At 58.3% G+C, this 22570-nt stretch overlaps 1 protein-coding gene across 1 annotated transcript; it reads right to left on the reverse strand.

Annotated features, from left to right (window-relative positions):
- Positions 1-391: 391 nt before the first annotated feature.
- On the reverse strand, positions 392-21684 carry NDST1 (N-deacetylase and N-sulfotransferase 1). Its single transcript, XM_086758908.1, has 15 exons — positions 21568-21684; positions 9122-10029; positions 8081-8563; positions 7805-7892; positions 7458-7612; positions 6309-6494; positions 5811-5939; positions 5477-5659; positions 5037-5133; positions 4761-4884; positions 4067-4241; positions 3662-3832; positions 2683-2792; positions 1769-1871; positions 392-1665 (listed from the first exon to the last, which is right to left on the reverse strand). The coding sequence occupies exons 2-15, from the start codon at positions 9629-9631 to the stop codon at positions 1546-1548; spliced, it is 2634 nt and encodes an 877-aa protein (XP_086615034.1). The 5' UTR covers positions 9632-10029; positions 21568-21684; the 3' UTR covers positions 392-1545.
- Between the last annotated feature and the right edge of the window lie 886 nt (positions 21685-22570).

Below are 22570 nucleotides of genomic sequence, written 5' to 3' on the forward strand. Positions count from 1 at the left end.
GTGGAAAGAAACAGGCAAGAACCAGCAAGTAAAACCAGAGCCCCGTGATTTATTAGCCATTGAGTTCAACAGGACCTCACACCAGTGCCCGGGAGCCTTTCCCAACACAACCCCAGGGAGGGGCACAGGGGCCCTCCCCAGCCCCACACACGGTAGAGGGGTTCCTGCAATAACCAGGTGGGAACCCCCATCGCCAGCGGGGTCCCTCCCTCACGCAGGGTGAAACGCCGCGTTCCCCTCCCCGCTGCCCTGGCCCCGCTCTGGAGGCGAGGGCGGCATCCCAGGTACCACGTCCATCCCTGGCAGCAGCCGTTGCCACCCCACATCCTGCATAGCAGCTCCATCCAAGGGGAAATTTGGGCCTTTGTCCCGGTAAATCCACGATCCCCGGCAGCAAAACCCAGGGGACAGGGTGCAGGAGAGGCAGAGCTGGGGCTGCTCCGTACGGCACGACCGGCATCATAAAGACGCATCTCCGGCTGGGAAACCGTCCCCCGTCCCCCACTGACCTTCGTCCACGTCACATTTAACAACCAAAGAGACCACGTAAAACCCTCGGGGTTTAGGTACAAATTCTGGCACCGAAGAAAAACAACTCCCTGCAAAATGGGAACCAAACGAAGCCCCCCCACCCCCCGACCCCAACATTATTAAAATACTTTCGCTTTTAATATTCAAGAGGTTTGAAGTTCTCAGCATCCTTCCGATTGCCGTTATCCCAACGTCTGCCCTGTCCCCAAGGGCCGGCTCTCCTCCGTGCCCGGGGACACTGGGCACCTCTCGGCTTTACCACAGGAAACACCACGTGTGTACAAGATTGCAGGGTGGGTTTGTGGGGACGGGACCATGCCAGGGCCAGCACACTGGGGCCAGCACATCGGCCCTCTCTCCTCAGCCGCGGTCCCACTGCGCTGCCCGCAGAGGGGGAGCAAGAGGTTGAGGAGCTTGAAAACCATTGGAGATGACAAAAGAAATGGTGCCCGAGTCTTTGAAAGAAAAATCTGCCTTGCTTGCAGCTTTTCCAAGTACGTGAAAGGGGAATTCAGCAAACTCTCCTGTTTCCTGCCGTAGGGCCGACGGCAGGAGTGAGTCTGGGTCCCTTCTGTGCTTCGGGTCTCCACCACCTCCATTCCTCTGCTCCAGCTCAGCAAAGTCACCTCCAGCGTGCCCAGAGCGGCTCCTCCGCCCTCGGACCAGGAGCTGAGGGACGGCTCTGCTGCTGCCCTCAGCCCCAGGCGAGCCGGAGCCCGTTTTGGGCAGAGAAAGGGGGAATTTGTGCCACTTCTCCATGTTGGAGCAGGGCGGGAAGGGACCTCGCCAATAGGCCCAGGGATTAAAAAGGAAAAATAAAATGAAGAGAAACGGGTGTGGGGTAGGCAGAGAGGTGGCAGCGCAGGGTTGGGCCGCCGCTCGGGCAGCCTCCGGTGCAGCCGTCCGCTCCTGGGGGTCCCCTCCAACGCCGTGGCCGGGTATTGCTGAGGAAGGTCCCGCCGGGCGCTGGGGTCGGCCCCGCTCGGGTATTGCTGGGCAGGCAGCGGGCGACAGCTACCTGGTGCTCTGCAGCTCCTCCCGCAGCCAGGTGGGCAGCGTCTGCCCCATTTTGTACAGGAGCTTGGAGAGCTCTATGTTATGGTCCCTGTAATAGTCCCGCAGGAAAGCGCGCGACTGCAACGGGAGAAGAACAGATTGGAGGGTCAGGGGGACCAGCCCTGTGCCCACCACCCCACCACGACCTCTCCAGCCCTCCTCGGGACTCCTGCATACTCACATCTGAATCCATCTCCGGGTACCTCCTCCCTTTGCTCTTTCCCAAGCATTTCGTTTTCCCTCCATCCAGAAGCTGACACCAGAATCCTTTCTTCGGATCAAACCTGCGAAGGGAGAGCTCTGCCTCACCCCTCTTGCTCTTCCACGCCTGCTGCAGGCAAACACGCTGCCCGACAAGCCCCGCTGCTGCCCAGCCCTGCTTGGGGGGCATTTCTCCACCCCTTTCTTATTCACAGCCCCTTATACAACAGGTTGGCACACAGTAAGCAGCCCAACAAGGTTCATTCATCACCGCATCACCCTGCTGAGGGAGCACAGGGCTCTGTGTGGGTTTAATTATTATTTTCTGTGGCACTTTTGGCCCTGGATGCCCTCAAGAGCTCCAGGACACCTGCGTGCAGACTCACAGTGGCCATATATACAGGCAAGAGCAGAACAGAGGTAAGCTAGAATTTTTCTAGGAGCTCTGGAGTCTCCTGCTTCCCGTGGTGGGGAAGACTCAGAGCAAGGTGAGACTCACAGAGGTGCCACACAGCACGCAGGAAGAGCCGCTCTCTGCAGCGAGCGCACGAGGAGCCACGGTGCCAGAGATCAACAAGTGGCACGAATGGACCCTGAACTCCACTCCTGGAGCCCAGGGCAGCTCCTGGGCTGCCCAGGGTGACACCACCGTCCCCCTCACGGTGCCTGGATGAGCACAGCAAAGCAGGGTGCTTGTTGAATGCTATTTCTGACTGCAGCTACCTCAGCATAGGACACAGCAACGAGGAGCTGCTGTTCCAGCCTCGCGTGAAACCCTGGTCTCATCAAAACCAGTGGCAGCTCCAGGGCTGGGAGCCGCCCTGGGACAGCGCTGGGTGTCCCTGGGGCAACTCACTGCACTTGGAGGAAGGAGAAGCACCGGGAAGGACTCACGCCAGGGTCTTGTGATAATCGATGAAGTTGGTCACACCGAGGAACTTCTGGACCGTCTCCATCACTTTGGCAGGTTCTGTTCGGAGCAGCTTGCCGTCCAGGACCAGGATCTGCAAGGAGCAAGGCAGGGTCATGAGGTGCCGCTGGCTCCCAGCCCCTCTCTCCTGGGGCACAACGACACCTTCACCACATCTTTTGCCAAATTTTTTGCCACCTTGGAGTCAAATTTGCCACCAGCCCTTTTGCAGGGTCCCCAGGCTAATATGCCCCGGTGTTCGCTCACACTGGGTGTCGCAAAATTAAATGCAAATAAAAGCCAGGTCCAGGATTGATCCAGGACAACATCAGAGCTTCAGCTCAGGGCCTCCCAGCCCACAGCCAGCCAGGATTGCATTACAGCAATTACACCAGAAGCAGACAAATAATAGATTTTATAAAGTTAAACAACGGTGGAAAAATCATTCAGGGACTGAGCCTGTACACTGCCAGCAGCGCTCCACTGCACGGGTCACAGCGGGGTTAGCATCCAGTTCCCATTTCTCCTGCAGGCAGCTCGAACCAAGGGCAGCTCTGCCTGCTATTTTTGTCCTGCTTCGATGCCTCAGTGTCACCAGACAGGGCAGCCCCGCGGGAGTTTACAGCCGACAGTGGCCGGCGAGCGGTCACCCCACAGCCCCTTTCAACCCTGCTTTGCCAGAGGACCAGCAGAAGGACCTACCAGCACAAGGACATCTCTGTGCATCGTCCATCATCAACGTCACACTACAAGTGTTTCCTTCCTGCACAATCTCTCCCCTCTGCACCTTCCCCAAGTACTTTTACGCTTCTCCTCATGGTTATTAAGGTAGAAGAAAAGCAGCTCCCACAGGAGCACTCTCACAGCTGACATGGAACCCAAGCTCTCTTCCCCTCGCTTCCTTGCTGGGGCAAGGGGGGCTCCCCAGGTTGCTGCCATGGTAGGAGGTGCTGCTACCCCTACCTGGTTGGCGTGGTAGCTGTTCAGCCAGCGCTCGATGTGGGTGGCGTACCAGCCCGGCACCAGGCAGCGGTTCTGCAGGGTCCGGAGCTTCGGAGCGGCCTCAGGTCCAGCCGTGATCACCTCGTGGAAGGTGTATTTCAGGGCGACTGGGTCATCGTGAGCTCGCTGGTGCTGTCAGGCATGAGCAAGGCAGGTTTGTTCCTGGGGCAACCCAAATCCTGGGCTGTCCACAAGGCACCGCAGCTCCCAGGCCACCACACCGTATCCTTGCGTGTCTCATTCAGCCAAAAAGTGCAGCATCCACAGCTACTCCACCTCCCAAACCAAGCTGAATGAGGGAAGCCCCTTGCCCATCACCCCACGGGGCTGCCCAAGCCAGGGGAGAGGCAGAGGCGAGAAGCTTACCTGGTACCAGGAGTAGGCTCGATCTGCAGGGTTGATGAGGATGGTGATGACTTTGGCCCTGGAGAGCAGGGCCGCAGCTCGCCGGGGAGCCACTTCTGAGTCAAAGTAGTTGGCACTTTTCTCGAAGTAGAAATCAGAGGTGGTGTTGGAGGGGATGGGGAAGAACTCCATGTACCTGGGGGAGGCAGAGCGTGAGGCATGTGGAAGGGCACCATGAGATGTCCCCAGCATCCCCCCTTGCAGGTGACATGTCAGATACTTTGTACTGCACACTAATCCTGCAGAGTCCCTCCAGGTCTGATGCACAGCCTGGCGCACCACAATCCTTTCCAGCCATTTTGGAGGGCCAGGCCTCACCAGATTCCCCAGGAAGACCCTAAAAACCAGGGGGCAGCAGATGGACACACAGGCATCCAGCTTCTGCTGAGGGCACTTCTGAATCCTGGCAAGTGGCCTTTGCATTCAGGACATCTCAAGGGCAAACCATGGCAGTGTGATGGCCTGAAGGCAGTGCATGAACATGCCCTCGCCCAGTGCAAAGCCCAGGCAGGATTCACCCCACCTTGCAGTACCCAGGCACCCTCTGCCAAGAGCTTGGTGGCTGCGAGGCTGACAGGAAACTCCATGGCACTACTGCTCCTGTTCCCGAAGGAACTGGCGCTCCCAGCTCAGAGCTGGCGGCAGGGAGACCTACCAGTCGATGCCCTTGTGATAGTTGTGTCCGTTGAAGAACTGTATCTCCTCGAAGGTCTCTGAGCTGGGGTAGTTGCTGCTCAGGTCTGGGTGCATCCCCAAGAAGAGATAAAGGGCAGTCGTTCCTTCGGACAGACAGAAAGCGAGAGCTGACTTGGGCCAAACCTCCCTCTGAGCTCTGCTTCAAGGCAGGAGGGCTGAGAGAGGCTCTTTGGGGGTGGGAAGGTTCCAGCAAACCTCCCAGCACACTCATGGCACTGAGGGTGAAGGGAAGCACCTGTTTTTTGAGGCCCGATGATGAGAAGCTTTGGGAATCGGTCACAGGTCTTTTCTTTGGACCAAATGTCTTTGTGTCGTTTGTCTTCACAGGGATCCTGAAACGCAGCGGGGAGGATTAGAGACAGGGCAGCCTGGACAGGACCACGCACCACTGCTCAGCCCCTCCACCCCAAGCAGACACAAGGGGAGGCCACGCTGCTCAGCAGGCAGGGCAAAGGTCGGGCTTATCTCCAGGTCTACGGGGCAAACTCCTTCCTGGCACCGCCCGCAGAACCAGAGAGAGGTGAAAAACCACTGCTTACCCAGGGGATCTGAAGGAAACCCAGGCTGGAAGGGACCTGAGGAGGTCACTTAGTCCAACCTCCTGCTCAGAGGGGGCCAGCTGTACCCCAGCACAATAAACGGGGCTGTTCCTCCCATTCCAGGCACGGGGGGTACCTGCCACAGCGGGTCCTTCTCCTCGGAGAAGATCTGGAAGTATTTCTGTGCCAGCTGCACAGGCGGCAACGTCTGCAGCTTCAAGTTGGTCCAGGAGTTGAGGAAGCGGACCAGGTGCTTGAAGGTGTACAAGCCCAGGCGGTCGTTGCCGTAATTGGACAGATGGGTCATGAAGATGCTGATCTGAAGCAGAGACAACAGAGCAGGGGTTAGCGGGGCCTCATCTGGCAGCTGTCCCATGCAAATGGCTCCCACCCTGGCTGAGGGCATCAGGGACATCTCCCACAGCGGTGGGACGCCTGTCTGTCCTTCCCTGGGGGATGGCAGTACTCACAGGGTTGAGGAGCACGGTCAGGAACAGTTCACCCCCGTTGATGATTTTGTCCAGCTCACTGGAGCCACCGGGATATTCGTTGTAGAAGATGGTGTGCGTGAAGAGGCCGCAGGTTTGCCGGGGGAGTACCTGGGGCAGGAGAAAGATACAGATGGAGCAAGTGGAGGAACCAGGGCAATGAAATGGCCACAGGACCTCCTCCAGGGCTGGCTTCCCTTCTCCTCCCAAAACAAAAGGGGGTCCTTAACCCCTCAGAAGTCAGGACCAGCTCCACTACCCTTCAACACTCTCAACTTGAATCCTGCTGCCCACAAGGGATGGAGGTGGACAGATGGAGAAGCCAAAAATTGTCCTCACACAAGCTTCCTCCATGCAGGATGAGCAGAGGGCACAGCCCCCTCAAATCGAAGCATCCAAGCTGCCCAGAAACCATTTGCCAAGGTTCTGGTGGAGGAGGCAAGAGAAGAGAAGCATCAGAGTTAAAGCCTGGCCACCTACCATGATGCCATTGTGGATGAAGCCACGGCGATAGCGAGCGGGTTTCAGGTGGGGGTACTCCTCCGTGCTCGTCACTTTGATTGACCAAACCTGCTTCCAAGCTTCGTACAACTGCACGTGGACAGGGTACACGCCCGAGTGGTGGGGGGCCACAGCGTACCCCATGTCAGTGGGGATGCCATGCTCCTGCAGAGAAGAGAGCAGGGACTGGGTGACTGTGGGGACCCCCAAACCACAACATCTCAAACCAATTTCTCCCCAAGGGACTGGCCAGTCCCAACTACAAACTGTCTATTCATGCCTCTGGAGAGCAACCAGGGCAGGGCTGTGCCCGTGCATCCTCTCCTAACTAGGGCTGTCTCCTCGAAAGGGAGCCCAGGAGCAGATGTGCTGGGTGGACACTCGCTCCTCTGCTTCATGTGGACCATCCTCATCCCTGCCATTTCTGCTGTCACCAAAAGAACAGCAGCAGCACAGCTTTTCTGTGGTGAATGAAGAGATATATCTGTATGGACTGTAAACTGGTTTATATCAGGAGATACACAACAGCCTGGAAATTCTGAGCTGGACAGCTGCCCATCCCAAGAAGGGATAGTCCAGTCTCTTTCTAATTAAGCACCTCTAATTATCAATTAATTCAAGTTAGCCTGAAGATCCCTCTCTTAGGCCATAGGACCCACTTAGTATTACTGGGTCTGGCTTTACTTGTTTAGATTCCAGACAGCTGTGAACAAACCAGTCAATCACAGCACGATCTGGTCTCAACGCTGGCTTTATCCAAGGCAGACAAAGAACGGCCCAAGAGGATGGACAACCCCGTATCAAGCTGAAGTTCAGAGCCTGCCTTTATAAACCAAACACGTCCCCCGCAGCTCAGCCTGCAGAGGGAGTTTCCATCAGCCGGAGCCGCCCGGCACATGGCCACCACGCCAGGATGCCGCTTCAGATAAGAATTCTTTTGCTCCCGGTATCGGCTTCTAAATGGATTTAACCGCCCAGCTGCAACGTGGGGGACATGACTTAACGTCACCAGGTCACTTTGCTCCAGCAAGCAGAGACCATCACCTGGCTCCCCCAGGAATCCTCTTCACCTCCCTTCTCCCATCCTTCCCCCACCACGAGCAACCCCACAAGCGGCATCTTACTCACGACAGCGAATTTCTTGTTTAAGGTCATCTGCTCGGCGAGAACCGACTGGTTGTGGAAGAGATGAGGCTGCATGTGGCTCCACATGTGGGGGAACCACCAGAACTCCCTCACGTAGGACAGGAGCAGGTCATCACCTTCGTCCTCGGCATCGGTACCTGCGGGCAGGATGCTCACCGTCACCGCCAGGCACGCAGAGCCGCGCGCAAGCAGCTGAGGTAGAGGGAGGGGGAGCCCCCTTCGGTGACCGGGGGTAGCAGGGTGGGATGCCCGAGGCCTTTTTGAGCACTGGCTCACACCTCAGCACCATACAGCACCAACACGCAAAGCAATGCCCTCGCCCTCCTCACCCGTGTGGAAGAATTTCCCTGAGTATCCCAGGTTGAAGGTGAAGTTCGGGATGTGGGTGCGCAGCTCATTCTGTGTGTCAAACAGCGCCTGGGGGAGAGGGAGAGAAAGCAAGATGTCCTCAGCACGTGTGCAGGGACAGCTGCCGTGCCAGGGTGAGGAGCTGTGTCCCTGAGAGCTTTGCAGAGGGGCTCCCAGGGGGCCAGGGGATGCTCTGGGGGCAGGAAAGCTCATCCCTGGAGCATCCCAGAGCAGCAACAAAGACATCGCAGCCGCACCTTGACATCTTCCACTTTCATGCGCGTGCCCTCCTTGCCCACAAAGATGTCGTCAATGTCCACCAGGATGTAGCGGTCGAGGGGCAGGGAGAGCCTCTTGCCCGTCAGGAAGGAGACGGAGTCCACAAAGACCAGCTTGTGCAACCAGAAGTTGAGGTTGTTGCCAAAAAGCACCCTCTGGATGCCGTCGTGGAGGCCCAGGTCCTGCATCACAGTGGTGTGCAGCGCCGCGTCCACACTCATGTGCGGGATGGACTCGGCCGACCTGGTCTTGGCCAGGAGAACTGGCTCGTAGGTGGAGTGGTTGGACTGGAAGACGGTCCAGTCCTCCCCAGGGAGCACGCCCTTCTCCACCTCGCTGGGGCGCGTGATGTACAGCAGAGGCGACTTGGGGTTGATGCTGCAGTCCTTCAGCGCCAGGTTGGAGTGGAGGAAGAGGGGGAAGCCCTTCAGCTGGGCGCTCAGCAGGCTGTTCTCGTTGGCCTGCGTCGGGAGAGATGGGAACTGGATGAGACAGGACACCGGGGATGGAGGCCTTGAAAGACACGCCAGGTGCCCAGCCTGGCTGTGCAGGCCGGGGCTCACCAGGGGCACCAATGGTAGCTCATCACCCTGAAATCTGGGTGCAGGGTCCCCTCCTTCCTCTCCCACACCCTCATACCCGTCACACGCTCAATTCTGCTCACGTTCAACGTACAAAGTTCCCCGGGGCTGCGAACCCTGAGGAGGAGAAGGGCAGGGTGCTGCTGCGCAAAATACCTGCTCATGCTTTTGGTGAACCCCAGCAAAGGCCACTACCAGGAAATGGGATGCTACAAACAACGGGACTGATGTCAGAGGGGTGTTTCTATCCCCAAAACACCCAGGGGACGCACAGCCCTTCCACAGGGCTAAGACGGTGTCCCCTGCCAGGCTGTGGGCCTGCTCCACACCAACTGGGGCTGCTTGCAGAAAGCAAGAGGAGGGAAGTGGGACCCCAGAGCCCCCCGCTCACACTCGGCCTGGCCACGGGGTCTCGACTCACCCCATGCACTCCATTACCTTGAAGAAGCCGATGATGCCTACGCCGTACTCCACGCAGTACTTGTCCAGCAGCTCCCGGTTCCAGGCATCCAGGTTGACATACTTGAGGATGTTCTCATAGATGATGAGTGCAAAGCGTCCCCGGTCCTTGTCAGTCAGCGTGGGCATGTCCCCCTTTCCCGGGGCGATCTCCGTCCTGTATTTGAAGCGGCTCGACTCTAAAATGGCCACGATCTCCTGGCCCAGCTGGGAGTAGAGGCTCTCCACGAAGACCAGCACCAAGGGGTCCGTGCGGGAGGAGTCGGCCACCTTGAGGGTCTTCAGTGGCAGCAAGCGGGAAGGGGCGACCCTGGGCTCGTCACAGTCTGGCCCCGCTATGTCCCCGGAAGGCTCCAAGCCTCTTTTCCACCCATATAAATAATATGCAGAGATGAAAACACTGAGCAGGCAGAAGACGAAGAGCAGGAGCAACACCGCCTGCGGAGAGAGCTGCCGGATACCCCGCCGGGCCCTGGCCAGCACAGTCATCCTTGCATCCGCGGGGCGAGGGGGAGCCCCTCTCCCCTGCCCGCCCCCTCCCCTCACGAGCCCCGGGGAGGGGAAGAAGCAACCGACCAACCAACAAAACTAGGTAAGATAAAATTGAATACTACTAATAAATTAAAATACTAGCAGGCTGCCCGTGCAGGCTCTCTCCCCTCCAGCAGTCTGGCGTCCCTCGCTGTCTGCTTCATGTCACCATGGCAGATGCACCGAGAGTCCCCTTGCCGAGCCGAAATCCCCGCAGCGGCGGCAGCGGCGGCAGCAGCAGCCCCATGGCCTCAGAGGGGCAAGGGGGCGGCGGGTGGCCTCGGCACGGCTGGCGGTGGCTGCACGGGCATGGCAGCTGCCCGGGGCGCCCCAGTCCCCCGGCTCCGCACGGCACCCTGTGAGAGAGAGTTGGGATGAGCAAGGAGGAACAGTGTCGGTAGCGACGCCGCTGCTGTTATTTACGCCAGCGCGGCGGCCCTGGTAGATCCCTCAGCGAGCTCGCTGGCATGCCAGGGCTTGCACAAGCGTGCTGCAAGCTCCCGACGGCACTGGGGCAGCAGTGCGGCGCGCACGCGTGCTGCGGGACTCTGGCTGCGGTGCAGGCCCAGCGCATGGCAGCATCACTGGGGTGCTACGGGAGGAGCCCCCGGCCCCCTCCGACTCCCCGTTGCACCAAGCAGCCAGAGTGGCAGCCCCGCTCCTCCCGTTTGCAGGCGCCCAGTGGGAGCCAGGCTGCGGCAAGGAGAATGGGTGCAGGGGGTCTGAGCCCCCCATCGCCCAGTCTGGCTGGCAGGGAGGGACGCGGGCAGCCGGCCAGCTGGGCGGCGTGAGGCCGAGCCAGGAGACACCAGCCAAGGTCACCGAGACAGGCACGTGGGAGCGCCCACATGGAGCCAAAGGGACCTTGGGAATACTTTTCCTTTCCCTGTGAACGGTCCACTTAAAAGAAGAGAAAAAAAATAAAACAAAAAAGGATGAGGACTGCTTGCCGGGAGGTCAAGCCACTCAGGGGGACCCCGATACGGACAGTGTGCTTAAAGGAAAAAAAAAAAAAAAGCGGTGGCACAGTGGCTTGCAGCAATGTTCCCAAACCCCCACTGGAACAAGGGCAGAGGTCCCTGCTCCTCCCCAGAGAGAGCTCCCCGTGCCCCGCCGGCACCGCGGCCGAGCGCCCACCCTACAGACACTAGCCAGGCACATAACGGGATTAAACGTGGCTGGCTGAACCGTACTGCGGATTACAGGCCAGGGCTCGGCAGGGTAATCCTGTCATCCCTGCCCTTGCCTGCAGCAAGCCCCGCTCCACACTCCACTTCCCAACCCCACCGGCACAGCACTACTCTGCCTGGACCCTGTGCGCACCGCTGGCAGCCAGCCTCCGTCGCCGTCTCCATCACCCACCAGCAACCCCGCTGCCGGCTGTGCCAGGTACGGCAGAGCACCTCATCCTATCAATCTGTAATTAATCTTCGCACACATGGGCGATCTCCAGGCGGGACTCAAAGGAGAAGCACACGGGGACGTTGCTTTCAGGCATGTGCCCGTGGAGAGGGAGGCTCTGCTGCCCGGATACCATCCCTAGGGATGCAGAGAGCCGGGACCGTGTTATCCAGCATCCTGGCCGTGCCATCCTGCTCCCTCTCTGCTTCTTCCGTCTTTCAGAAGCGCTGGGTGCAGGCAGCCGCATTCCCACGGTGAGGGGTGGGCAGGTGGCAGGCAGCAGGTTTGACGCCAAGTGCCGGAGCCGGTGGCCGATGGGCAGGACCGCCTGTCCATCCGTGCACCACCCTCCACCAGACAGAGCAGAGGGGAACGGGGCCCCGCACCTACGTCACCTGTCATTTCCAAGGGGGCTTCATTAATCCATCCTCTTCTAAAAGCTTTTAATTACGGTACTTAATGACCAGGCTTTGGAAACAGCATCTCTGGGCAGATGCCAGCTGACTCTCCCCACGGAGGGAGGCTGCCACATCAAAGCACGAAGGCAACGCCTGCCAGGGCAGGGGGCCAGTGCCAGACCCCCGGAACAGCCAGGTGTGAGCCGGGACAGGGGCAGGCAGCATCCCGCCCCAGGAACCCGCTGCCGAGGCAGAAAGCAGGCAGGAATCCTGCTCTGCCGGTCCGCTGCTAGAGCAAACCCTCCACGCAGAGGATGCTGAGGGGTTCGGGGCGACGCTGTGGGGTGGGGATGATGCCGCTCAGGGCTTTCCCTGCACAAGCGGGTGGGTGGGTGCTGGCTGCACTCTGCCCAGCAAATCCCTACGCATCCCCGGCAGCAGTGGGAGAGCTGATAGCTCCATGCCAGAAAAGGAAGCATGTTTAGGTCCAAGAGCACAAAACAAGTCCTTGAGACCAAGAGCTTTTCTAAAACAAAAAATGGTAAAATAGAAAAAGAAAAAACCCACAAGAGCTGCCAAGGTCACAGCCAGAGTCAAACTTCCTTTTAACCTGATTTTTCGAAGCTGCTCAGGTGCCTTTTAAAACCACAGCGGTTATTGAAAAGGCATCAGCTGGAAATGTCAGTCTGAGTCCCACACGCAGGCCCCCAGAAACACCGTGCAGTGCTGGCAGGCTCCTATCGCACAGACGGGCGCTCAGCCCCAGCTGCGTGTCAAAGACCACAAGAGAAAAAGCCCCCAAAATGCTCTTTTCTGGTGAGTTTCTGAGCAAAGCCCTGGCCCAGGCTCTGCTACAGAGGAGGCTGGGTGAGGAGGCTTAGCCACAGCACTCTTAATCCAGCTGCCCTGACAAACACAATCAGCATCCAAGCAGCTTCCCCGGCTCGGCCGGGAGCCCGGGGCACCCTGCGGGGCCGCATCCGACCCCGGCACAGGCGAGAAGCGCAGCTGGTGGCCAGGGAAGCTCTTTACTATCAGCACTTCAAATCTAAGACAGGAGAAAGGGGAAAATGGTTGAAAAGCTTTCTAAATACATGCCCCGGTGCAGTTTGGGCCACAAACGCTCCTCAGGAAACCACTGCACCCCAGAAAAGCAGAGGGGCACCGGAGGGGACAAGAGAGGATGAAACCGTCTCCGTCAGCAGCTTGCAGCCTTCTTCCTTTAACCGCCGGTGGGATTTTGCAGGGATGCAATGGGAGGATTAAATATAAGCAAGGAAGTGCAAGCAGATCCGGAGGAGAGGGAAGGGTCGGCGGTCCCAGCAGACAACCGCAGCAGGGTTTGATTTATCGGGGAGCGCAACAGGTCCAGCCACAGGTGCAGGCAGTGAAGATCAGGCAGTTCACGAGTCCCAGCTGTCAGATAAATCAGCTGTCCCAACCCCACAGCCCACGGCTGTGACACAGCAAGAAATCGCTCACGCATCTCCCTTGCGGTGCTTTAGAGAGGGCTGCAGGGGAGGGAGCAAGCATCGACGTGCCTGGCAGACGGACCTCAAGACCGGCTCCCCACCGCACGGACAAGGACCCTGACCCAACCCTGGCAGCTCACAGACCCCCAACAATTCAACCCATAGAGATGGGGCCACATCCTAAACGCTGCAGCCAGACAGGTCATCCCGCTCCGGCACCGCTGGGTAATCACCTCGCCACCGCTGCGCCAGCTCCACTTCCCCACGTAAGCCAGCCCTGGGGGTTAAGCCTGGATGGAGGAGGATTTAGAGGCAGAATGATAAATTGTATTGCCCAGCTCAGTGATTTGCGATTGCTTCTGCTCGTTCCAACGCTTCCCTTCGCGCATCCAACCACCGCAGAGGATGCGGCTGGCTCGGCACCCACCGACGCATCCGCTTCATCTCCCACTCAGACATTTGATGGCTGGAAGGTCTAAATTCGGCCAGGCTGGGACCCAGGTCCCCAGCGGGGCCACAGTGCTCAGAACACCATGCCTGCTATCTCTCCCACACCTCACACATCCTCAGCGGTCACTACCCGATGCCCTGCAGCCCCAGGAATCGCAGATTACCTGTAAAAGATGCACAAAAGGCAGCCAAATTATTATTAATAGGTTTAAGTTCCCTCTAGAGGGAATCCCCTTCACTCCGCTAGTAATATTTAGAGGGCTGCAGATCTAAAAGCACCGAGCTAAGCACATCCTTAGAGAGGAGATTAATGCCACCATATTATTCAAGAGACAACCGCGAGCTTAAGGCGGGGGAGCTTGCTTTGAAAATTAAAAAGTAACTGGTGTGAAAAAACGGCCTTTAAACACCTCCCTCCGCACCGCTGCCTTTATCAACCCTGAACGGCAGCGACCCAAACCACGACTGGAAATATCTGCAAAGAGTTGGGAGTACTGGAATGGGGGAAGAGCCATCCCAAGGTGCAAAGGACCATTGCCCGACCCTGTCCTTGTCCCCATCACCTCCCTCCCCAGGCAGCGCCAGATCCACCAGCCAAGAGCAGGCACAATCAGAGGGAGATGAGCCCCTTTGCTTCGGTGTGCGGCAGTGTGGTGATGCACTCTGGTATCAAAGGATGGGAGGCACCGGGTCACGGCTCCCTGCGCATCCCACCTCTGAGGCGCTCCTCGAGCGGGGACCGAAGCCTGGTGCCAGAGGGGATGAAGCCACAACTCAGCCTAAAAGCTTCAACTGGGGATTTTCCTGGCAATTCCCACTTACTGACAGCCCAGGTGAGCCTTTAGGACGAGTCCAAGGAGGGATGAGCTTTACGGATGTCCAGCTGCCTCCTGCCAGGCTGCAATCCTAGGGTGTCCAGGCAGGGGAAGCGGGACCAGACAGAGAGGGGAAAACGAGCAGAAGGATAGAAATGAGCAGAAACGCTCTCGTCCCGGCCGCCCGCGCTCGCAGAGGCTGCCCGCGCACCGGCGCGGTTTTATAATGCCAGATAAGGAGCGTCTTAGCGGTAGATTACACGGGCTGCTTAAGCGCTTCGCAAACAGTAGTTACACACGCCAAGGAGAAAACCACCCTGCTGCTGGCAGGGGACAGCCCCAGCACCGCGATCCTCAGGACACCGGCGTTTCTCCAGGGCCCAAAAAGTGCCAAATTAAAGGACAACGGCAGCCCTGGCAGCTGCTCTTGGGACTGGCAGGGACAGGCACCCACCGGCGCTGCTCCCACCCCAAACCCACCTGGTTCAGCTTCTCCCTGCCATGTACACACTGGATAGAATCACACACAAGGGAATATAAGGAAAATTTATCCCTGATTTTTTTCCAGGGGCATTTGCACCCCAGGGGGACTTCAGCAGGAAAATTCTCCCTTTTTCTCAGCACTTTATTTAAGATCTGATTTATAAAGCCTGGCCAGAAACGAGCAGTCAAGAGCATCCACCTGGATTGCTGCTGTGGAACGAAGTTTCCCCTCTGGAAACAAACCTCCTGCTCCGGTTGCCCACCGCCTGCCCGCTCCTGCGGGAAAGAAACCAAGATGAGTGATTCGCCCAACAAAAGCGGTCAAAGATTTTCATGGTTTAAAAAAAAGTTATTTTTGGCCAAAGTGCCTAGCTCTGGAAGAGACGTTTTTCACCCAGAAAGCCCTGTTAGCACTTCAGTTTTACTGGAAAAGATAAAAGGAATGTTTTTCTCTGGTTTTCTTAATAAACAGATCATAAAAATGGTTCTTTCCCTGCAGAGGGATGGAAAGGCAAGGTTCGGTGTGTGGCAAATCCCTGCAAATACTTTACAGAATTTTTAGGGGAGAAAAAACCCCAAACAAACAATAAAAACAGCCCAAACCTCAGAACTGGGGTGAGGTTTCTGAAGCCCATGATTAAAACTTTTTCCACAGCAGATCAGTGGCAAGCCCAACTGGTGAGGCTTTTAAGACCAGCTCTAGCAAGCCCCACACCTTAACCCCACTCCCCAGGTCCTGCCCCTGCCAATCACAGTCTCCCAGACCCGAGGTGCCACAGCTCCCCGCCGGCACGGCTGTACAGAGGGACACCCTGGGGAGGTCACCCCGTTTCTGAGCCTTCAGCATCAACGGCTGGAAGGTGGCACCGATGGCTGCCATCCCCCTTGTCCCCAGCACCGTGATCTGGCAGAGCGCCTCTCCACGCTCCCCCTCATCTCCCAACATCCACAAGAAATCAGCCTCCTCTGTAAACCAGGCCAGTAATTAGCAGCAGTCATTAGCTTTCCTACACCCCAGGGATGCTGGGCTGGGCAGGCGACCCCCCTGGCACCGATGCTCCCCGACATCATCCGGACCAAACACCTCCACACCCAGGTTACAGTTCGGGCTGTGCCGCTGCCTCCCCCCCCAAAAAAATCAGAGCCGTTCGCAGGTTGCTCCTCTTCACAGGTATTTTTTGCCCTTGAATCCTCGGGAACAGCCTCGCTCTGGAGGAAGCGGAGCTGGGGGAATTCTCCCAAATCTTAATTGAAAGAGGCGCTTAACGAGGAGAGTTTCTTTTGTCTGTTAATTGAAACAGGTTCTTACTGACAAAACTCTCCATGAATTTTAAGTGGGTTCGCAGGGGGGTGGAAATCCACTCAATGAATTGGGTTTTCCTGCTTTGAAACGTGCAGTGTCAGTTCCTGTGGCTTTCCAAGGGTCTGAGAGCATTTCTGGATAAGCAGGGCCTGGATCCCAAAGATTTTAAAAACAAAAAGGACAAAGGGAAAATAACCTTGCATAAATTCTTATGTTTTGCTGGAGTGGCAGCCTGCGCTCTCACTGCAGGTCACATGGGACTCCTACCCAAAAAAAAACCACCAACCGAACCACCTTCTGCTGCCTCCAACACTTTGTTTGGCCAGATCTTCCCTGCAGAGATGCAGGTCCTGCCATGAGCGCAAAGGTGATGCTCAGTCATGGAGAGCTGCAGGGCAGCAGCGATTCCCCCGCCTCAGCCACAGCAACACTGCCAGCCTCGCGGGACGGGCCAGCTGCTTCGTTTTCTTGACAGCTTCCCATTACGGGGAATTTGAAGTTGGTAGGAAAGCTGCTCTGCCCCACCAGACAAGAACCTCCATCTGTTCCGGGGAGCACAGGCTGCCCTGCCGAGCGCTAACCCAGCCGCAAACCGGCAATTTTGCAAAGCAGCATCCACAAAACCACAGCATGAACCAGCTCACAAAGAGCAACCGACCCTCTGGAACCCGCATTCAGGAGAAATCCCTGCACGACGGAACACTACGCAAGCTGCTGCCTTCTCCCAGGGGCGCCCAAGGATGCTCCCGCTGGACCACATCCATCCTACCTGACGCCACAACGCTTTGCTGAGCCGCAGCCAACCTCTGCTTCCCCCACAGTCAGCTGGGACAGACCCCGCCGGGAGCCCAAAGCACCCGTGGGGCTGGGTGCTCGCAGCCGGCATTGAATTAGGAAGCAGGGAAGCGGCTGCCATGAGCGCAGGCGTGCTCCGGCGACAGCTCCCAAGCTGGCAGCTCCTTTGGGGAAGGGCTGGGCAGCGCACGCTGACGCACGGGCGGGATGGTCCCGGGGCCAGCATGCTCCAAGGTCGCGGCCGGGCCAGGCGGAGGTCAGAGCTTTTATTAGACCAACGGACACAGTTGGAAAAACCGACACATTTTGGGCGCACAGGCATTCCTCGGGCCCAAGAGCACATCTGTTTTTTCCTAAAGGTATTAGTTAGGCTAATAAAAGACATTACCTCTGCACACAAACTTTGCCACCCTTAAAAAGTCCCAGAGGCTGCAATGCTCACCAACCTGGGAGAAACGCAGAGAGCAGGAACAGGCGCCGAGCACAGGAGACATCTGTAAAATCTGTTTTGTCTTCAGCCTCTAAGAGGCCACTGGTGACGCCCACATTTGCCCCCCACAAGTGCAGTGTCGGGGCTGCCAGCACCCGAGCTGCCTCTTTCCACCCTATTTCCAGATTCATGTTTGAGGTTGCACGAACCGAGCGGCATTTCTCCGGGAAGTCTGTGGCTTTAGTTTACCTGCTCTCAGGCTGAAGCATCAGCCCTGTCCTCTCCTTCTCCTCTGCAGGGCCTCAAGGCAAAGAAAATGCTCGAAGAACCAACTTCTGATGCCCCACCTGCCCCTCCATCCCAGCACCACACTGCCTGCCCCACGCATATCAGCTCGTGCTTTCAGCCAATAAACCACTAATAAACCACTGGCAGAATGAAACAATCACAGAATGGTTTGGGTTGGAAGGGACCTTTAAAGCCCACCCAGTCCAACCCCCCTGCAAGAAGCAGGGACATCTCCAGCCAGGTCAGGTTGCTCAGAGCCTCATCAAACCTGGTCTGGAATGTTTCCAGGGATGGGGCATCCACCACCTCTCTGGGCAACCTGGGCCAGTGTTCCACCACCCTCATAATAAAAAAATGTCTTCCTTATATCCAGTCTGAGTCTACGTGTGCTGCTTCACATCCCACCAGCCAACTGGGCCAGGGGACCACGCCACTCCTGGCCTCTCTACCTGGGGACATTCCCCACTCAAACGGGCTCCCATGTCCCCACCAAGCCATCAGGCAAAGCATCCCCATCCCATGTCAGGTACCACGCACAGCCTCCCTCCTGGCCTCGATCCCCCTCTCCCACGCAAATCCACAAAGCCAGAGCACCAGCACAGCCAAGGGATGAATCAAGGCTGCTGGAGGAGATGGAGAACGGCCTAAGCAGTACGTTTAGACTTCAGGCATCGACAGCATTTTGCAGCTCTATTTCAGGTAGAGCCAAGACAGCAGCAGGCTGCCCTGAGGAGTGGAGACACCCTGGGAGTTGTCATCCTTCCGGATCATACGCAGAGCCATCGAGTGAGACACATATCTCCCTGCGTGGCGGAGGGAGCCGAGAGGGACACCCCTCACTGTACATCCAACCCTCAACATGCCTAAGCCAAGAGAGACAGAAAACCCTTCTTCCTTCTTCCCCGCTTCACATCAGTGATGAGATTTCCAAGACATTTTCAGCTCCCCATCAACAACAAGGCAAAGCCCCTGAGAGAGAGTCTCGGTCTCTCCAAGACAACCTGCATCTCCACGGCTTTGGACCAGACCAGCAGCAGGACCAACCTCTGGGCATGTCCCCCACATAAATACCAGGGCAGCTCCTCCCAAGATACCCCACATTCAGGGATCTCTTGACCTTCCTAAACCCCTCCAGGAAGGCTCATGCCACCTGAAGGTAGCACCGAGAGTCTCAGCCCCTTCCCCAAGCAGAGGGCTGCAGCAAGGTCCTGCAGCTTTTGTGGGGGGGACACGACAACCGAGGTGCTCCCAACCCCAGACCCCTCGCTGCTCGACCAGCAGCCACGTGTGGCATTTACGGCTCGATATTGATTTGTCTTCTGCAAGCTCTGCCATTGCAGCCGGTGGCTTTTGCAGGAAAACAACATGAATCATAAGCTACAGGCTGCCTGTATCCACGCTGTGTGACTCACCGAGCCCTTCCAGGGGTCCAGGTGCGAGGGCTGCCTGCTCCTCTGCACCTGCAGATGGGCGCAGAGGGGGGCTGCAGGGGGCTCCATCTCCTATAGGCACTTGGGGACTGAGCCATCACAGCCCCTGAGATTTCTGAAGTGGTCTCCAAGAAAGCAGCATCACACTTTCCCTCCACCCAGGTCCCCCTTCTCCTGTGTCAGACTCCAAAGCCACCAGCCCCGATGTGACGACGGCACGTTGTAAAAATACGCAAAGCAATGCCACCATCTCATCCAAAATCATACAAGGAAGCTAAGGGCAGTCCTGAGGTCCTAAAGTGCCTTCAAGAGCAGGGCTGGAAACACTGGCAAGATGGATTGGGAACCCTGTCCCTCTGCAGCCATGAAGCCGTCACAAGATATAGGAGCTTAATATCTTGCTTCATCCTCTGCCTTGAGTCCTAACCTCATTCTAGTAGGATCTACCTCAACAGCCAAAAATAAAAAAAAAAACAACTCAATAAGGCACATCTAGGAGGTAAAATTCCACAAAACCCCTTTTAAGCAAAGCCATGACCCTGCCCCAGAGCACAAACAGCCAAGAGAGCAGCTCCATCTCCAGCACTCGGCCAGAAGCCCTGGAGACAGGACGCTTGATGGGACCACGGCCCTCTGTCCCCAGGCCAGGTGCTCAGAGATGCCCCCCAAACCAAACCTGGTTATAAAAGCCAGAGCCTGCAGGCAGAGAGGATCAGGCAACGCCGGTGACACTCCGCAGCTGGGACACGCTCGGCTGTGCAATTCTTCACCATGACACACTACTGAAAAAAATATTAATCATTCCCTCTTCACTCCAGCCTAGTTTTTGACTTGTGAGGCGTATTTTTTCTTCTGTTTAAATTACCACCAACAGCGCATTAAGTATGTCCTGTTCTAGAGTACTGACAGCGCCGCACAGAAAGAAAAAGGGGAAAAAACCTAAAACAACCTGGGATAAAAAGTCTGTTTGCCTGGGATGGGTTTGCCAAATACAACCAGACCAGACCCAGCAGCTTCCCAAAGGCACAGGAAGCGGGAAAGGCTTTGTGTGCCTGAGCTTTCCCATCAGCATCCATGTCCCATGCCAGCAGCTCCAGTCGGGAAGGGAGGAATTCAGGGGCTGCAGCCAGCAAGGTGGCACGGCACGCACCCGATGACCTGAAGAAGTGCCTAGGGACTGGCAAGAGGGGAGATCCTGGCTTCCTCACACCAACACATGGACGCTGCAGACACAGCGGGGTGTTGGGAAACACGAGCGTTGCCATGGCCTTCGCCATCCGTGCCAAAAAGAAGCACTGACGGGGGCGAAGGGAAGATGCTCAGCTGTCCCGCCAGAGGCCAGTGAGATAGTGGTTTTTTTCCTGCTGTATAAAGCCTCGCACGTTTTTTCTATTGTTTAATTTCCTTCTTCTCCACCCACGGCAAGTTCACTTAGAAGTGAGGAACTTATTTCCTATTGAATTCGTCCTGGTTGTTTTATTTGGAAAAGGACAACTTCCTCGGCTGCGGTCCCCGTGTGCAGCTGAGAGGAGCAGGCACGGGGCTGCTCGCCTCCCTGTCTGTGCCAGCCCAGCCCCGGTAGAAAACACTCTTGAGATTAAAGTAACAAAGATGCTGCTTTGCTGCAGGAAGAGCTGCTGTTTCAAGGCTGTCGGTGACAAAGCGGCATTGCAAGGCACCGGCTTCCCAACCCCGCGAGCACCGGCAGCGGGAAGAAGACCAGCCCCACGGCGTGCTGCACAGGTAGGCAGCTGGGAACGCGGGAAGGGAGAGCCCCGGCGCTGGGATGCAATCTCAGCTCTGGGAGCGAGCGCCAGCCTCCAAGGAAAGCAAAACCTTCCAGGTGATGCCAAAAGGTGGCCGAACTGGCGCGGCTTCCGCACCGCCGGGCACCACCAGCTGCCCCCGTCAGCAGGGGACAGCTTGCCTGTGCAGTGGTGGAGGCAAAAAAAGTAAAGATTTGGGGGAAATAATGGGTACAGCTACACATGAAAGGCCCACCAGTTCACCCAGGACCTCTTCTAGAGGGAGTGATAAGGTGTTTATCCAGCCAGACCGGCCAAACCGTGCCCTGTGAAAGGCATGCACCATCAAACCGGCTCTCGGCCGCGCTGTCCCGGTCTCCTTCAACCCTTGATTATTTTTAACGAACGCCGCTCACGCCCCTCCAGCGCGGGGACGCTTTAGGCCTTGCACCCCACGCCCTCGGCGCCCGCGCTGCGGCTCGGCCCCGGCTTTTCACCGGCAGCCGCCATCCCTGTGCCCGACGCCGGGGCGGGGATGCCCGGGCAGCGGCGGGACGAGGGCGGCCCTCGCCTCCTCCTCCGGAGCCCCCCGCGCTGGGAAGACACGGAGGGGGAACGCGAGGCCTGATGGAGCCAGGGGGCGAGGTGGGCTCTGCGCCGGACCCCTCGCTCCGCCGCTGCGGGCAGGCCCCGCCGGACCCCCCGGCCCCGGCCGGCTCCGTCCCGAAGGGCACCGGTCAGCGCGGGAGGAGCCGCCGTGCCCCGGGGAGGGGCGAGAAGGGCGGCGGGGCCCGGCTCCCCCGGCGGTGCGGGACCCGGCGGGTCCCGGCCCGCGCTGCCGCCCTTTGTGTGCGCCGCCGCCTCCCGCCCCGGTCGGCCCGTACCTGCCTGCCCGGCCGGGCCCGCACCGCTCCGCCGAGCCGCCACCGCCGCCCGCTCGGCTCCGCTCCGCTCGGCTCTGCTCGGTTGGGCCCCGCTCCGGTCGCCGCGTCCCGCTCGCCGCCCCGGCCAGGCACCGCCCCGCAGCCAGGCCCGGCCCGGCCCGGCCCAGCCCCCCCGACAAGCACCGCCCCGGGCTGCCGCGCTGCTCTCCCCTCTCCCGGCACAGCCCGAGCAGCGGGGCTGCGGAGGGCGGGGAGGCGGCAGTGCGGGTCGGGGGGCTGCCCCCACACACACACCGGGGCTGCCCTTCCACCGCTCCGTGTCGGGGACCGGGGGTGACCGTGAGGTGTGCGATAATCTCCCGACGGGAGGGCTCCTGCCGCCCCCCGGGCCTGGGGCGCACGGGATGACCCACCCGGCGATGCTCCCACCGCACCGCTCTTCCCCAGGGCAAGCACCCCAAATCGTAAGGCCCAGGCAGTGCCTTTGGTGTAACTGGGGTGCCAGGCTGATGTCTCCCGCACAGAGTCCTTCTGTCTTTCTCTGAGTGTGTGTGCGCCCTTTGTGTCAGATTTTTGAAGCCAGTTAAGCCGGAGGTTGTCCCCATCCCCCTCCCCAGCTACAGAACCAGGCGTGATTTTGGAGCACCAGTTCATCACATCGTCACAGCTTTTCCACCCCGACTCCAAGACAGGCGCAAGGTACGCATCTGAGTCACCGGCCGTCTGCCCCTGGACCTGCGAGCGCGCACACAAAATTCCCTTCATTCCTCAGAGGGGGGAAAAACGAGCTTAACACAGCTCAGCTGCTCTGCTCCTGCCCCTGCCCTCGCCGTGGCGGCTGCCGGGGGCTCTGCCGGCATGTGGAGACACGCTTGGGTCCAGGGGAACGGGGCCCGCGCTAACTGCCAGCGAGAGCTGCCTGGATCCATCTCACCACCTGCACGAGGAAGGACGCAGCGCATGAAGAAGACCCTGCCGGGTTTCACGTCCAGCCCACGAGGAC

This window comes from Chlamydotis macqueenii, chromosome 14 (genome assembly GCF_036417535.1).
Source record: "Chlamydotis macqueenii isolate bChlMac1 chromosome 14, bChlMac1.mat, whole genome shotgun sequence".
NCBI classification, from domain to species: Eukaryota; Metazoa; Chordata; class Aves; order Otidiformes; family Otididae; genus Chlamydotis; species Chlamydotis macqueenii.